This window comes from Capra hircus, chromosome 29 (genome assembly GCF_001704415.2).
Source record: "Capra hircus breed San Clemente chromosome 29, ASM170441v1, whole genome shotgun sequence".
NCBI classification, from domain to species: Eukaryota; Metazoa; Chordata; class Mammalia; order Artiodactyla; family Bovidae; genus Capra; species Capra hircus.
The window spans coordinates 11,925,229-11,943,437 of record NC_030836.1 but is presented as its reverse complement, the minus strand read 5'-3'; the positions used below and the strand labels follow the sequence as shown (position 1 = coordinate 11,943,437).

At 42.7% G+C, this 18,209-nt stretch overlaps 1 protein-coding gene across 6 annotated transcripts in view; it reads left to right on the top strand.

Moving 5' to 3' along the window:
* Nucleotides 4,288–18,209, top strand: part of ANKRD42 (ankyrin repeat domain 42) — a 58,838-nt gene continuing 44,916 nt past the window's right edge. For 5 of the 6 annotated variants that reach the window (XR_001917480.1, XM_018043075.1, XM_018043074.1 and 2 more), the window contains exons 1-2: nucleotides 4,317–5,306; nucleotides 9,813–9,979. Coding sequence is in view for 5 of the 6 variants with exons in the window: in XM_018043075.1 (XP_017898564.1) it covers nucleotides 5,249–5,306; nucleotides 9,813–9,979 (225 nt within the window). In the remaining variant the exon portion in view is untranslated. Of the gene's footprint in view, nucleotides 5,307–9,812; nucleotides 9,980–18,209 lie in introns of all 6 variants that reach the window. The other variant, XM_018043076.1, reaches the window with a different exon arrangement.

The following is an 18,209-nucleotide window of genomic DNA, read 5'->3' as shown; positions in this document are numbered from 1 at the left end:
ATGTTAGTTTCCTGATCAGAGATCAAACTTGTGTCCCTGCAATGCAAGTACAGAGTCTTAACCACTGGACTGCGAGGGAAGTTCCTGGAGTAGTCTTTTGAAATAAGAGTTGGAAGTTTATGAGAATAAACAAAAGGAATATTTCACCGTTTATACCCTCTTTACAATATCCTCTGATTTTAACATAATTTACTTACTTTTAACTTCCAACTTTCATTTTCTGTAAAATACTACAAAGTAATTTGTTATTCAGCTAACAATAAGCTTTGGGGAGAAAAATAAGGACCTCATTATATATTAAAAATGTAACAAAATACTGAATGATATCAAGTGTGTCGAATCTAAAACTAGTAAACAAAAACGATTTACAAATATACAACTAGTAGTTACCAGTGGGGAAGTGGGAAGGAGCAGCAGCAAGGTTAAGAGTAAGGGATTCAGAGGTACAACACCTATGTATACAGTAAACTGCAAGCAAACGGTGTACAGCACAAGGAATATGGCCAACCAACACTGATGATAACTGTAAATGAAATACAGCCCTTACCACAAAAACTGTGCATCACTGTTGTACATCTAACACTGAATATCGAATATACCTTAATTAAAAACAAAATAAAGGTTCTCATAGAATAGTTCAACCTAAAATAGACAATTTTAGATTTTCATTATATTTTCCTGGATGGCTTTATTCAGAATATTCAGAAAGACAGAATAAGGCATCTAGGCACTGTCTGCAAATGGAAAGATCTAGCTGACTAAAGAGGCAGTCTGGAGGTGGAGATGGAAAATCAGGTTACTGTCAAGAACAGCCTGACCTTCTATTGTACGAGTAGGAATTTTCCTCACTCCTATATGGGGTCAGCTCTCTGAAATAATGGGCACTGCTGGGCAGGTGGGGAAGGAGAAGTTACAGAATAAGACCAAAAAAGCACCCATGAGGCAGCCCAGTGAGAGTTTAGAGGGGAGCACCAAAGGGAAGCCTACAGGGTGTAAAGGCAGAAAGCAGAGATGGTTTCCAAAACCCACTTAATTCTTGTCCTGGGGTTGGCCCTACTCCCTCCTGTAGAACTGTATGGAAAGAGTTAGTTTACAGAGGATTAGAGGAACAACCTGCTTTATCACCCCACTTTGCAAAAAATGAGATAGCCAATTTTACTTGTAACCACAAATTTCCTACTTACAAAGGGTTCTGATTCTCTGGAATGCCGATATCCACTTCAGTGTTCTGAAATGTGTTTCACTTGAGAAACTTCCTTCAGTTAGTCCCTCACTTACCTTGAAATCCTGTAGTTTTATACAGCTGGCCTATTTCATTAAAATTGCTCTCCTGAATATTATCAACGACTCCTTGCTAAAAACAGCATCTTAATCATTCTTGGCTCATATACTTCTTAAAAGTTTGCTTTATGTAAGAGTGCATGTTTCCCTGTGCTTCCTAATTTTATTTAGGAATATCTAAAAAATAAAAAATTGATACCAGACAAAAATAGTTTTTTTCATATCTTATTCTATAAAGTAGCCACTGAGTTAACAATTTAGATCTTTACTAAACTTTGGAAAATTCTACAAAGTAATTTTTAGAAATTAGATGAGATCACATACACATTGTTTTGCCTCCTTTTTCATTTACTGTCTTAAAACTATTTTCATTTTGATTAATGCATGGAGAGCTGCATTTCTCCTCACATAATATTTCATTATATGAATATAACATATCTATCCAGCCATTCTTTCCCTGATGTATATTCAAGTTTCTAATTTACAAAGTACTGCAATGGCTACTCAATATCTGGGTCAGGAAGATCCCTTGGAGAAGGGAATGGCTCCCTACTCCAGTATTCTTGCCTGGAAAATTCCATGGGCAGAGGGGCCTGGCAGGCTATAGTCCACTGGATCCTAAAGAGTTGGACAACACTGAGTGACTGAGCACACACACAAATAATTCACTTCTGTTTTCAAAGACCCTCATATCTGTAATATGTTCTCCTTGTTCCCGTTTTCTTTCCTTTTCTTCCTCAGATTTGCTATTTGTTCTTTTCAAACACCAGCTACTATTATGATCAATTTTATTTCATTAATTTCTGCTTTTATCTTTAATTCCTTTTAAGTTTATTTTGGGAGATTTTACTTTTTCTACTTCTCTGTTTATTTTTTTTCCTGATTCTTTCCACCAAATGTATATCCTTTAAGAGTGTACTGCCTTATTCCCTCAGTGTGTTTATCCATATGTGGCTACAAACACTGTATTAATTTGGAGTCAGTCATAGTGGGTTCTAACTCCCTATCACCTAGCTATGTGATCTTGGCCAAATCTTGGTTTCTTCACCTGTAAAAATAGAAATAATAATACAGATTAAGTTTAAGACTATTTACAAATCATTTAGCATAAGAACTGCCCCATATTAATAACTCAATAGGTGTCTGATAAGACAAAGGCCTCAGTTACTCCATTTACAAAAATGAGAGGACTAGGCTGACTAATCTCAAATTCCCTACCAACTGAAAAAACTTTTTTCTTTCTTTTTGGCTTCGCTGAGCAAGTAGGATCTTAGTCCCCCAACCAGGGTTCAAACTGGTACCCTCTGCAGGGGAAGCACAGAATCTTAACCACTGGACTGTTAGGGAAGTCCCTGAAAAATTTTATTTTCAATCTGCTAGTTCATTTACAGGACAATCAACCAAACATCAACTCACTCATTCACCCAAACAACAGTTAGAAAGCACTTCCCTTGAACTAGGTATTCTAGATGTTAGGAATACCATGATGAACTAACCATATAGTTCCTACCTTCCAGGTCAGAGTCCCTAGCGGGTAGGAGTTGAGCACCAACTGTTAAAAGGTAACTAATACAAGGTGATACTTGGTCTAATAAAGACTGTGAAATAAAGACTGTGGGAATTCAGAGACTTTGAGGAGTATGCACAGCAAAATCAAGACAGGTTGGATACCTCATGTGGGGACTCACTACTTACTAGCTGTGTGTGCTGTGCTGTGCTTAGTCTCTCAGTTGGGTCCGACTCTTTGCGACCCCATGGACTGTAGCCCGCTAGGCTCCTCTGTCCATGGGATTTTCCAGGCAAGCACACTGGAGTGGATTGCCATGCCCTCCTCCAGGGGATCTTCCCAACCAAGGGATCAAACCCAGGTCTCCCGCACTGTAGGCGGATTCTTTACCGTCGGAGCCTGTGTACCCTCAAAAATTAACTTTGGCGTTTAACTTCTCTGTAGAAAGGAACAGTAATACCAACCTGGTAGGTTATATTAAACAACACATCATACGAACTCAACGAATGGAGGTTATTATTATTACAAGAGGCGATGAAAGGTAAAGAAAGACATTTACTCTATTTCAAGAGAGGAAAGGCAGGGTTAGGGCAATTTCCCAATTGTGTTCACAAAACAAAACCTACGGCAAGGCAGCTAAGGATGGGGCGGCGGGGTGGGGGGGAGGGGCTAAAAAAAAAATTTCTGTATTTTCAGATGCTAGCACAACACCTGACCTGTGTTTGCTGTAAACACGAATGGAAGAACACACGTCAAGCAACTGGACTGCAGAGAAAGATCTGGGCCAAAATGTTCAAAGAAACCATTTTACACTGAAACGAAATCTTGGGAGTCAGGAGATCTGGTGCAGTCTTTTGACTAACGACCTCTCTTTTCACACTGGCTTTGCAACTTACCTGCTGTATGGCCTTAACAAATTACCTTTACCTCGAATCTCCTCATCTGTAAAACGGGGATAACACCTACCTTACAAAATTAGTGTGAGAAATAGTACCAAGCGATTATCAATGAGGCTGGCGGTGGGCACACTCAATAATGGGACAGCGCTGCAGCCGTTTAATTTCTCCATTAGGTCTTTTGTCCGTACTTATGACAGGGTAAGAATATATTTTCTCCAACGCTCCAACCGGCACCGAAAAAGGACACTAGGTTTCCAGAGGATGCAAGGCCCCGCCCGGTTCGCGGCACATACTCGGGCCACGGACGCCGACTGCAGTCCCGGAGCCTCTCCACCTGCGTCGCCGAGCCCTGGCGGGCGCAACCGATGCCAGGCCGTTATAGAGACGGGGCCGAGACAGGCTGGACGTGAGGCCGAGCGCCATTTCACCGAAACCCGTTCCACACCACCATGTCTAGAGGGGACGCCTCGAAAAAAATAGAGTACTTAAAAAAAAAGAAGAAAAAAAAAAGGGCAAGGAAGTCGGAAGTGACGCACAGCAGCGAGGAACCGGAAATGAGCGCACCACGCCGGAAGTTTACCCGTTTCCAGGGCGCCGGCTCACCCGGCCCCCGGCTCCAACCAGGTAGCTGGTGGTCGGGACGCTGGAAAGCGACTCGGTGGAGCGGGTGCTCGCCGACGGCGGCCGCCGCCACAGCGAGTCGCGCGGAGTAGCAACCGAAGACGGCGGCCGCCGCACCAGCCAGCGCGTGTGGAGGATAAATGGCCGGCACGGCCGTCGCGGTGATCCGTCCAGGGAAAGAGTGAGCGAGGGCCAAGGCTCTCGTCTTAGCGAAGACAGACAAAGAATCCGCGAGGAGAGCGACCGCCGCTGCCGGGTACCGACGGGAAGAGGAAGTGAAGACGTCGGCTTCTCCCGCGATGACTCGAGAAGGGTCAGCGAAGACCTGGACCACGGCTGCAGCGTCTCTGAGGAGAGAGTCAGGGGAGACTGCGGCCACCGTCCCGGTAACTCTTGGGAGAGACTGAGGGGAGGCCTCAGCAGCGACGCGAGCTTCAGTGAAGTCGGAAGCCACCCGACTAGTGACTCGGGATCCGTCAGAGACGACCGTGGCCTCCGCCTCGGCGGGACTTGGGACGAAGTCCGGGAGGTTCGGGGCCCCCGAGCCAGCGACTCGGGCGAGAGGGGCAGTGACGACCGCCGCCGCCGCCGCCGCCGCCTCAGTGGCTCTTGGGAGGGCGCGAGTGTGGATGGCGGCCGCAGCCTCAGCAGTTCCTGGGAGGCGGTGAGTGAAGACCGCGGCTACTTGGCCAGCGACTCCTCCGCGGGGAGCGTCAGCGAAGACGCCAGCCGCCGCCGCTTCTGGGAGAGGGAAAGTGAGGGCGAAGGTTCCCGCTGCCGGGCCTCCTGGGGGAGGACGACGGAGGACGGCCGCCCCGGGCCTAGCGACGACGAGGGAGACAGCCGCTGCTGCAGTGGCTCGTGGGTGACAGCGAGCGAAGACCGCCGCAGCAGCGGGGGCCTGGACTCGACCCCGCCCCGGAGTCCGAGTCGCCGCACCATGCCCGGGGTGTCCGATTCGGGCCCGTCCACCTCCTCCACGGAGTCTGCGACCCCGTGTGAGTCGGACCGCTTCGCTGGCCCTTGTCTCTGCCACACTCCACTTTTCTCACTCCAGCCCCTTCTTGGCATTTCCCTTTCTCACCTGTCATCCATCTCTTTCCCCTTAATTGACCTATTTACAGTGGGTCCCAAAGCTCATCTGGTCATCTGGCCCCCATCTTTCCTCGTTTCAGCTTTCCTTACCTTTTGTTTTTCTGGCTCCCATCTGCGCCCATTCCTGAGACTTCGTTCCTGTTGCTGCTAAGTCGCTTCAGTCGTGTCCGACTCTGTGCGACCCCGTAGACGGCAGCCCACCAGGCTCCCCCGTCCCTGGGATTCTCCAGGCAAGAACACTGGAGTGGGTTGCCATTTCCTTCTCCAATGCATGAAAGTGAAAAGTGAAAGTGAAGTCGCTCAGTTGTGTCTGACTCTTAGCGACCCCATGGACTGCAGCCTAAAAGGCTCCTCCATCCATGGGATTTTCCAGGCAAGAGTACTGGAGTGGGGTGCCATTGCCTTTCCTAGGTGATGGCAATTCTTGTTAACATTTATGGACCCTTTTAAGTTCTTGGCGTCTCTGCGGCATTTGACTCTGTAAATAGTATTTGTTTGTTGTTGTTTAGTCACTAAGTCCTGTCCAACTCTTTGCTACCCCATGGACTGTAGCCTGCCAGGCTCCTCTGCCCATGGGATTTCCCAGGACTCTGGAGTTGGTAGTCATTTCCTTCTCCAGGGGATCTTCCCGAAGCAGATTATTGAACTCGAGTCTCCTGCCTTGGCCAGGCGGGTTCTTTATCTCTGAGCCACCATAGAAGCCCTGGAGATACTAGACTCACCTAATTTTCTTCCTTCCACTTTCCCAACTCTCCCTGTCTGTCTAGCTAGCTAGCTATCCACCATCCATCCGTCCATCCTGGCTTTTCTTCTATCCTCTCCGTAAATGTTGCTTTTTTTTTTCCTCTTGGATAGTGCCATCACTGATGCTTTTTGCCTTGTTATGTACTATGACTTCAACCCTACTGAGGACCTCTGAATCTGTTATTCAGTCATCCAGTAAATATTTATTGTCTACTGTGTGCTTTTTCTTAAGGATATGTGAGCAAAGAAGACAAACACATTCCTTCCTCCTTTGGGGAAGATAAATACTGAGCAAGTCATTACTAGCGTAATGAGTTATAAGGAAGAATAGAGGGCCCCTGCCTTCAGTGTAGGGTAAGGTTGGGGATCAGAGAAAGCTGCCTACTACTGAGACACAGCTAACTGTGAGAGCTCAGCTCCAGACCTCTCCTTGGAGCTGCAGACTTACATGTACAGCTCCCCTTGTGGAACTCTTCCTTGGGCACCTCAAGATCAACACATTCAAAATATGATTTTGTATCATTATGTCCTCTCTGTCCTTTAGTGTTGGTTGTTTCAGTGGCACTGTACCACTTGTGTAACTTAGTCATACACTTTGGAGTTGTCCTGTTATTCTTCCCTTACTTCACACACCAAATCCCTCCAAGTTCATTTCATCCTGTTTGCATAATATATGTTGAATCTGTTTCCTTTTCTGTTCCTACTGCCGTTCTCTTAGTTGAGGGTCTCAACCTCTCTGGTGGAGACTCCTGTAGATATCTTCCTATATGGTCTCCGTGAGTCTCTTCTCTTGCCCTTTTGCTCCCCAGTCCATTAATTCCCCTCACTGCAGCCAGCGTTACACATCTGATCATTCTTAGTCCTCTACTCAAAATTCTTTAATGACTCCCTGCTGTCTGTTCAGCTCTAACAAGTTCCAGCACAGCCTGCCTCTTGTCTAATTCTAGCCTCTTTTCCTTTCAACCTTATGCTTCCACAGTAGGGTGGGTATTTTTATAGTTTCTTGAACTGTCCAGGATGCCTTTCCCTGCATGCATTTCACCTGGCAAAGTCCTGCTAACCCTTGAAGATTCATCGCAGGTGTTACCTTTTCTAGGAACCCTTTTCTGCTCTCCTTCCCTCTGCTTCCATAAGTTCTTAGGAATATTTCTGTCGTTGCTCTTAACTACATTGTTTTGTAATTTGTATTTGTATATCTCTGTGAGTTCCTTGAGGATAGAGACCATGTCTTTTTAATCTTTTTATACTTATGATAGATGCCAGGTTAATGTTGAGTGGGTGGATGAGTGGATGAATGAATAAACTGGAATGGCATGTGGTGAGAAAAAAAGTTGTGAAATTAGATGGAGGCAAGTTATGGGAGGGCTTCCCAGGTGGTGCTAGTGGTAAAGAACCTACCTGCCAATGCAGGAGACATAATGAGATGCGGGATGGATCCCTGAGACACAGGAAGATCCCCTGCAGGAGGGCATGAAAACCTGCTCCAGTATTCTTGCCTGGATAATCCCATGGACAGAGGAGCCTGGAGGGCTGCAACCATAGAGCCACAAAGTCAGACACAACTGAAGCGACTTAGCACGCAGCAAGTTATAGGAGGGCATAGACTGTCATACTGAGAGCCTCTGGATGAGCGCTGGATAACCAGAAGCAGTTTGGAGTGTGGAGGCATGCAGTGATCAGGATAGTGTCCTTGCCTATGAGGGATTAGAGTGTTCCTGTATAAAATGGATTAAAATGGGTAGAATGTCATTTGTAGATCTTGCAGAACTTGTTTAAAGGAGAATAATGGAGGTTTTGCTGGTGATCCAGTGGTTAAGGCGCTGCACTTTCACTGCCGGGGGTTATGAATTTAGTCCCTGATCAGGCTGGTGGGCTGCAGTCCATGGGGTCGCTAACAAACAACTGAGCGACTTCCCTTTCACTTTTCACTTTATGCATTGGTGAAGGAAATGGCAACCCACCCACTCCAGTGTTCTTGCCTGGAGAATCCCAGGGACGGGGGAGCCTGGTAGGCTGCCGTCTATGGGGTCACACAGAGTCGGACACGACTGAAGCAACTTAGCAGCAGCAGCAGGGAACTAAGGCCCCACTGCTCATCTGGAGAACCAAATACAAACCTTTATGCCAAAGGTTAAAAGAAAGAAATGAAGGAGAATAATGAAGGTCTGACTTAGGGGGATTAACATCATTAAACATCAAGTAGTTTGGTTTTTTGCGGGGTGCTTCCTTATTCCCTTGCCCGGATGCATATATCTCAGTTGTTCTTCAGAGACTTGCTCCACTGTTTCCTCCTCTTCCTCCTTTATTTTACCTGTACTCTTACAATGTTACTGTCAGGTTTTTTGTTGTGTCGAATTTATCCCAATAGTTTTAAAAGCATCTGTGGGAAAAAAAAGTCTAAAATCCATGTCTGTTCATTGTATTATCATAGTGCCTGGCATATGGTAGAGGCTCTGAAAGGATTTTTGAGTAAAATGCATAGCATTTTGCTAACAGTTGGTGTAAGAAATGATTTCAGCTGTCAACTGATTTGAACTATTTACTTCCTTCTCCACCTCTCATGCTTAGATACTTTCGGTGCTTCTGGTTCACAACGCACGTTAAGATATTTCACGGGACAGTAAGGCTGACAATGCAGTCTTGATGTTTGGAACACGATATTATAAAATATGACACTTCATGTATGAAGTAAAAGTTGTGACTTACCATCCCTTTCTTAGTGTAGGATATATGAGAAATATGAAAAACATTGATAAGATGTATCTGCCCATGTGAGATAAGATTCTGGTTAAGTCTTTTCCACTGGAGAGTAGGCCTTTGTTACAGAGAATAGTTGGGCAGATTTCTAAATGGTCACTTCTCTCTTCCCTCTACCAAAGACATGAAGCGATTGTTTTTTGTTTTTTTTTTTTTTTGGTTTTTCACGGTGATAGCCTGGTGGAGTTTTGAAGGTAAAATGTATGAAAATGAGGAGGCCTCGTAGGACTGTGGCCCTGAGGAGTTTCTCACTCTCAGGTTAGTACATACCTGGCCCCCAACAGTTTGTCAAAATTACCACTTGAGTGCTTCTGGAAGTTTGTGGTTCCAGTGGCTTCTGCTCCAGGTGAGCTGAACTTGACCACGTTTCTCTTGACCTGTCTCTCCAAATTCAGGGTGGCTGTTTGCCCTGAGACCGGAATTCTGATGAGTCTAAGAAAAGTTGATTTTCAGTTTGTTCAGCTTTTTTCCTGTGTGAATGTAGGTGATGACTTCTGTGCTCTTTACATATTAGAGCTGAAAATGAAGTCTGATTAAGATGTTATTCATGAGTGTCTTTGTAGTAAATTACTTGGAAAGCCAAAGTGACTTTGTACTTTCAGTTCAATTGTTGCTTTAGTCTTTTTTTATCTTAAATTTATTTCTTAATTGGAGGATAATTGCTTTACAATGTTGTGCTGGTTTCTGCTGTACAACAATGGGAATGAGTCATACTTCTATTTATGTATATACCACTACCTCTTAAACCTCCCTCCTGGCTCCAGGTCGGCACAAAACGCCGAGCTGGGTTCCCTGTGTTATAGAGCAGTTTTCCACTAGTTACCTGCTTTACACGTGATAGATTATATATGTCAATGCCTAGGCTTTTTTTAGTTTTGCAGTATATTTTAAGCAATTTGGTTTTTCAGTAGGTGCCAGGAAGAAAGTGCATTTTGGCAGCATACACGATGCAGTGCGTGCTGGAGATGTAACGCAGCTTTCAGAAATCGTACGCCGTGGCGCCAGCATTAACGAAGTTGATACTCTCCATAAATTTACCCCTTTACATTGGGCAGCACATTCTGGCAGTTTGGAGGTAAGAAACTATAAATTATTAAACTGTGTAAGTTTGAAGCTGTTGGCAGCTTTGTAAATTTAGCAAACAGGACTGAGGCCTTATGCTGGGCACCACAAATGTTTTTCTTTTTTAAAATTTTATTGAAGCATAGTTGATTTACAGTGTTAATTTCTGCTGCTTAGCAGAGTGATTCAGTTATACATATATACACAAATATTTTTCTTTTCAATTCACTGTAACATTTGGGTGTTCTGGTTAGCTTTGTAATAAATTGTATCCTAAAACTTAGTGGCATAAAATTACTATTTATTCTTAGGAGTGAATCAGGAATTTGGATGTCAGGGACACCTTTTCTCTGCCCTATAATGTTGGTGGCTCTAGTGAGAGGATTTAAAAGCTCAGGCTGGAATCTTCCAAAGGCTTGATCACACAGACATCTGGTAGTAGAGGCTGGCTGTGGGCCCTGGCCATCTTGATTCCTCTCCACACAGGCCTCTCTGTGAGGTCGCCACATGTGGACTAGTTTGTGATTCCTCAGTGTGGTGGCTGGATTCCAAAAGCAGCATAGAAGGTGGCTTGCAGAGGATAACAATGCATGCATAGCTCTATCAGATCCTGATATTCTTGCTGTAGTTGCTTCAGATTTTGGACAGAGATGGAATCTCATAGACGCATTTTAAGCCCCTGAGTGCCCCTCCCAGGTGTCATTCCTCTTCTTCCAACTCCAGAGGTAACTGTTGCTCTGAAGTTGGTGTTTATTATTACCGTCTACGTTTTATGCTGTTATCACATATGATTAGATCATGGTTTTAAATGACAAGTTTTATATGAATGTCATATTAAATGTCATTTGGATCATTCTGCAGCTTGCTTTTTTTTGTTTAACAATGTATTTTTGACTTAACGGGGTGGTTACATATATGTACTCTGCTGCTGCTGCTGAGACGCTTCAGTCATGTCCGACTCTGTGCAACCCCATAGACGGCAGCCTACCAGACTCCCCCGTCCCAGGGATTCTCCAGGCAAGAATACTGGAGTGGGTTGCCATGTCCTTCTCCCTATATGTGCTCTAGTTAATTTCTTTCAGCCACGTTGTAGTAGTCTATTCTTAGGTAAATATCAGAATGTATTCATTTTTTGATTGATGGATATTTCATTGGCTTTAGTTTTTCAATAGTACAAGCAGGGCTTAGTGAATATTTTAATGCATAAATTCCTTTCTTTATTGATATGTCTTATCGAAGTATAGGTGATTTGCAATGTATTCATTTCTGCTGTGCAGCAGTGATTCAGTTATACTTGTATATATACATTCTTTTTCATTTCTTTTCCATTATGGTTTATCACAGGATATTGAATATAGTTCCCTGTGCTACACAGCAGGACCCTGTTGTTTATCCATTCTAAATGTGATAGTTTGCGTCTGTTAGTCCCTAACTCCCAATCCTTCCCTCCGCCCCGCCCCCTCTTGGCAACGGTAAGTCTGTTCTCTGTGGCTGTGAGTCTATTTCTGTTTCATGTGCTGTGTGCTTAGTCGCTCAGTCGTGTTCAACTCTTTGCAACCCCACGGACTGTAGCCCGCCAGACTCCTCTGTCCATGGGGTTTTCCAGGCAAGAATACTGGAGTGGGTTGCCATGTCCTCCTCTAGGGAATCTCCCCAGCCCAGGGATGGAACCCAGGTCTCCCACATTGCAGGCAAATTCTATTTTGTCGATAAGTTTATTTGTATGCACAACTTTTTATTCTTGGGCTGTGTACAAAGCCAACTGGAATTTTTCTCATGATTCTCACTATTATGTGTGGGGAGCTTATTTTAGCTATTACATTTCCCTGTTGCCTATGCATCTCCTGCCACGCAGTCTGCTTTCTACGAATATGGAGTCTCTGTGTGATTTCCTGTTTGTTTGGGCTTTTCTGTTTCTTGGAACCAAATCTGGTCCAAAGAATCTCTCTCACCAGTTTGTGTTGCCCCACTTGAATTGTGGAGATTTCTCCTTTGCCTTTTAGTGGCTCCCTCTCACTTGGGAAGAATGTGCCTGATGGGTCTGTTTGTGCCTGCAGCCCTGAGCGGGGATTTTCTCTGCTGTTTCCTCCCACATCCCTGATTGATCTACACTTCGGCAGCTTTCCCATCTATTTTGTGGTTCCAGATGTCTCTTAGCTTCAACGATGGGATTTTCTTGCCTTTTTGTTAAAAATGATTTTGAAGAGAAGAGGAAATACTGATTTTAGTCTGCCAAATTAGTGGTTTTCTTTATGCCCTGCCAATGGACTTCTCTCTTCTGTGTTACGCTTTCTCCCTAGGCCATTTTTAGACTTCCTTGTCTTGATCTCTTCTGTATAATAATTCACAGAAATGTTTTCTCTCCAGAATTTGAATTCTGGTTTCTGCATACAGTGCTTATCAGCAGCTCATGCATACCTGACTGGCATCTCAAATTCAGTTGGTTTAAAACTAAACCATTATTCTTTTCACTCCTTTTCTTAGCTTTCCAGGCTAATGTTCTTTGAATCATTATTGAGTTGTCTCAGGGTTTTACAGAAGCAAAACTCAGTATAAGCATTTGTCTAGATGAAGTGCTTCATGGTGCATATTGATGTAGTGAAAACTGATCACAAGGTTTGTTGATTCTCTTCAATCTTTGACTCTCAGAATTGTCCTCTCCACCTTCATAGCCACTGCTTTAGAGCTACTTGGTTTCTTTCTTTCTTGGCTCATCTACCTCTAGTTATAACTGACACACAAGATTACGGCTCTAAAACAGAAGCAGTAAACCTTTCTTAAAGAAAGTGGAAGTGTGAAAATGTTAGTCACTCAGTCGTGTCCGACTCTTTGTGACTCCGTGGACTGTAGCCCACCAGGCTCTTCTGTCCATGGAATTCTGCAGACAAGAATACTGAAGTGAGTTGCCATTTCCTTCTCCAGAAAACCTTCCTTAAGTCCCTGTAGTGACTCTCTACTCTGTAGTATAAAGTTTGAGCTGTTTAATATAGTAGACTACCTCTTCAACCTCTACACCTGTCAGACTTGTTTTATGCTCCAGTGCAGGTGACTGTCATTTCCCAAACTAGTCTACTGTTTCATATTATTGTAGACTGTGTATGAGCCGTTTCATTTGCCTGGTCTCACCTCTTCCCAGTTGAAATCCAGCTCAAGTAGCACCTACTTGGCAGAGCCTTCTGTGTTTTTCCCCTCAGTATCATCCAACTAGCAACTTTTCCCTCAATTTTATACACATTTGAAAAATTCTATTTATCATATGGAATTGTATTCTCTGTTAGATTTTGAACTCTTTGAAGGTACCATTTTTTCATTTGAGTTTTATTTATCTTTTTTTCCTCAGTATCTAGTATAGTGTCTGGCATATTGGAGTCACATTGTGGATTCCCAATAAATGTTTGTTGTATTGCTGAGTTTGTTGAATTAAATTTATATTTTTAGCGTCTAGCACAGTGTATAGCAACTGTTCAAGAAATGTTTGTTGAATTTTAACAAAATTAAATAAAAAAGTTTTGGTGCATTTCTTTGTTGCCATTTAAGGATCATCTGCTCCTTCTCTACTTCAGTGTTGCACTAATACCTTTACATTTCTGTTATCCTTTTTGAGATTTCTTAAGACTTGTGGGACTTATGTTGGTAGTATAAAATGACAACTAAATTAATAACTGGTGAAAACTGTGCTTTATTAGACTTCATTTTTTTTCTTCTATCAGATGAAATCAGCTTTTGAGCCCCTGTAGTTCAGTTCAGCCGCTCAGTTGTGTCCGACTCTTTGTGACTCAATGTACTGTAGCCCACCAGGCTTCCCTGTCCATCACCAACTCTCGGAGCTCGCTCAAACTCATGTCCATCAAGTTGCCATCCAACCATCTCATCCTCTGTCATCCCTTTCTCCTCCTGCCTTCAGTCTTTCCCAGCATTTGGGTCTTCTCAAATGAGTCAGCTCTTGACATCAGGTGGCCAAAGTATTGGAGTTTCAGCTTCAACATCAGTCCTTCCAGTGAGTATTCAGGACTGATTTCTTTTAGGATGGACTGGTTGGATCTCCTTGCAGTCCAGGGGAGTCTCAAGAGTCTTCTCCAACACCACACTTCAAAAGCACCAATTCTTCAGCACTCACCTTTCTTTAAAAGGTCCAACTTTCACATCCATACATGACTACTGGAAAACCATGGCCTTGACTAGATGGACCTTTGTAGGTAAAGTAATGTCTTTGCTTTTTGATGTGCTGTCTAGGTTGGTCATAGCTTTTCTTCCAAAGAGCAGGCCTCTTTTAATTTCATGGCTGCAGTCACCATCTGCAGTGATTTTGGAGCCCAAGAAAATAAAGCCTATCACTATTTCCCCATCTATTTGCCATGAAGTGATGGGACTGCATGCCATGATCTTAAGTTTTTGAATGTTGAGTTTTAAGCCAACTTTTTCACTCTTCTCTTTCACTTTTATCAAGAGGCTCTTTACTTCCTTTTCACTTTCTGCCATAAAGTAAACTTTTAGTTCAGATATATTTTGCCCCTTCAGAATTTTCTTTTTTTAAAAAAGTTCTCTTTTTTTTCTATTTGATGAATCATTGTTGTCATCATCCTTTAATTTATTAAACATAAATTCTTTAAAAAATTTATTTTCATTCTCTGAAGTTATTTATTACAGCTTTGAAGACTAAGTTGAGCATCTGTATCCTCTCAGAGAAAGTTTCTATTTACTTCATTTTCCTGTGTATATACTACACATTCTTGTTTTTTAATTAGATCCCATTTGTTTGTTTTTGCTTTTATTTCTGTTCCCTTGGGAGACTGACCTAAGATAAAACACTGGTACCATTGATGTCATGGAATGTTTTTCCTGTGTTCTCTTGCGGCAGTTTAAGTCATTAAGCCATTTTGAGTTTATTTTTGTATATGGTGTGAGAGTGTGTTCTAACTTCATTGATTTAATGAGGCTGTCAAACTTTCAACATCACTTGTTGAAGAGATTGCCTTTTCCTCATTGCACGTTCTGGTGGACGTTTAAGGTTGTATATCGCAACGCCTCTGGGTTCAGATTCTACTTCCTGTATCCCTCTTCCTGTATCCCTCTTCCCTGGGGTGCTTGTTCTGTGTATGTTGGTTTGCTTGGACTAATTTTGTGGAATCTGTTTCCCTCACAGTGTGTGTCCACTGTTCTTTTTTTTTTTTTAATTCTTTTATTTTAAAATATTTATTTATTTAGTTTGGATGCATGGCTTGAGAGATCTTAATAAGTAGTTTTCCAGCTGGAGATTGAATTTGTGCTCCCTGCAGTGAAAGAGCTGAGTCCTAACCAGTGGATCACCAGGAATTTCCCTCTTATTTTTATCTTTAAGTCTGGCTTCATAGGGGTCACCCCTGGGACAGCATAGCTTAGTGGTCAGCCAGTGATTAATCAGAGGCTGCACTTAAATACCTTGAGCCACAAAGGCGACCACCTTGCTAATGATTCTGTGTATGGCTTGTGGAGTGTCTTCAAAGTCCAAGCAGTTTACAAGTCAGCTTGCCTTTTTTTTTTTCCATGTGTTTTCAGGCCTTAGCCATGAATGTCCAGCCAGCTTGGGACTTCTTCAATCTTTCCTGGCTATGAACGATGTTGTACATATACCCAACTTTTTAGGCCAGAAAGGATAAGTGGAATCTTAGCAAGGCCTTTGAATGTTGAGTTTTAAGCCAGCTTTTTCACTGTCCTCTTTCACTTTCATCAACATTCAAAATCTTAGCAACTTAGGTTGTCTCATTTCTTGAAATTTTCTGTTAATTTTCTAGGAGGATTTTAGTTTTGTGTTTGCCCCAACCAGTGTCATGACTGGTTCTGATATTGGCTTTCCTAGATTGTTGCCACTGAGGAGTAGATTTGTTTTTAAAATGTGCCTGGGCAGGGGCCTCTCAGTCTCTTTAGCAGGGCAGTGGAGCTGTCCACCTGGGTAGAACTCCTGTGTCATGAAGCTGGGGCTAAGGATGCTTGTAGTCCCAGGCTAATATGCCACAGGCTCCTCCTGTTTTTAGAATCAGCAGATATTTCTTGATACATGCTTCTCATTTCATTATATGCCTTGCAGAGTCTTTAAATTTTTTTTTTTTTTGCCATGGCTGCTTGCCATGCAGAATCTTAGTTCCCCAACTAGGGATCCAATTCATGTCCACTGCAGTGGAAGTGCAGAGTCCTAACCACTCGGCTGCCAAATGGTTGTTTTTGACAGTTTTGTCGAGCTTTGTCATTTGTTTCTTGGGGAGAATTTACTAAGTTCCTCCCTTAGTCATTTCTGAAGTCCTGCTGATTGGTCAGTTGATTATTGACAGAGATGCAAATATAGTCCAGTGGAAAACAGTATTTTTATTAAATGGTATTGGCACAACTGGACAGTCGTATGTAAGAAAGTGAACCTTAATCCATACTTGGTACTATATATGAAAATGTACTGAAAACAGATCGTAAACAAATGTGACACTTAACCTTAATAAAACTTTTAGATGAAAACATAGGAAATATTTGCAAATCATAAATATGACTAAGAACTTGTAGCCAAATGTATGATTCTCACAATTCAGTAGTAAAATAAAAAACCCAGTTAAAAATGGGCAAATGGTTTCAGTAGACACTTTCTCAAAAAGTATATATGACTGGTAATGAGCACATGAAAAAAGTATTCAATATCATTAGCCAGTAGGAAAATGCTAATTAAAACCACAGTTAGATGCCACTGCCGTCTGTGGGGTCGCACAGAGTCGGACACGACTGAAGCGACCTGGCAGCAGCAGCAGCAGCAGCAGCGCACCTATTAGAATGGCAAAACAAAAAGAAAAACATAACCCAGAAAAATGATAATACCAAATATGGACAAGGATATGGAGCAACGAGAAGTCTTGTACACTACTGGTAGAAGTGTAAACTGATACAGCCACTTTGGAGAACAGTTTGGCAGTTTCTTGTAAAGTGAAACAAATACTTTTCTGTGTCCTAGCAATCTCACTTGTACATATTTACCCAGGATAGAGACCTTGTACATGAATGTTTACAGTGGTTTTATTCTGCACTACCTATGCAGTGTTAGCATACACTCCATAAATATTTGTTGAGTAAAAACAGATGACTTACTGTGATTATTAGTGAGGTTGAGCACCTCCCTCATATTTTATCAGCCATTAATTTCCATGATAGACAGATGATACCTAAGTTACTACCCTTTCCAAGAAATGATATAATGATTGATGTGACAGTGTATCTGAATGACACAAGAAAGAAACTTCTTGAAGGTAGACGACAAAGTTGAAAATATAAAGACAGTGACACCGTGTGTGGCACAGACCTCTAGTACTGTATTTGTTGAGACTTAAGTTAATTTTAAAAGATCTTAAGACCTATTTGGCTCCCTCCCTTTGTTTAATATGCTACTTATTTTCTTTTGTTATTCAGTCACTAACTCATGTCTGACTCTTTGTGATCTCATCAACTGCAGCAAGCCAGGCTTCCCTGTCCTTCATTATCTCCTAGAGTTTGCTCACATTCATGTCCATTGAATTGGTGATGCTGTCTAACCATCTCATCCTCTGTTGTCCCCTTCTCCTGCCTTCAGTCTTTCCCAGCATCAGGGTCTTTTCAAATGAGTCAGCTCTTGACATCAGGTGGCCAAAGTATTGGAGTTTCAGCTTCAGCATCAGTCTTTCCAATGAATACTCAGGACTGATTTCCTTTAGGATGGACTGGTTAGATCTCCTTGCAGTCCAAGGGACTCTGAGGAGTCTTCTCCAACACCACAGTTTGAAAGCATCAGTTCTTTGGCACTCAGCTTTATAGTCCAACTCTCACATCCATACATGACTACTGGAGAAACCATAGCTTTGACTAGACAGCCCTTTGTTGGCAAAGTAATGTCTCTGCCTTTTTTTTTTTTTAATTTTTTTAATTTTATGTCTCTGCTTTTTAATAAGCTGCCTAGGTTGGTCATAACTTTTCTTCCAAGGAGCAAGCATCTTTTAATTTCGAGGCTGCAGTCCTCGTCCACAGTGATTTTGGAGCCGAAGAAAATAAAGTCAGCCACTGTTTCCCCATCTATTTGCCATGAAGTGATGGGACCAGATGCCATGATCTTCGTTTTCTGAATGTTGAGCTTTAAGCCAACTCTTTTACTCTCCTCTTTCACTTTCATCAAGAGGCTCTTTAGTTCTTCTTCTGTCGTAAGGTGTCATCTGCATATCTGAGGTTATTGATATTTCTCCCGGCAATCTTGATTCCAGCTT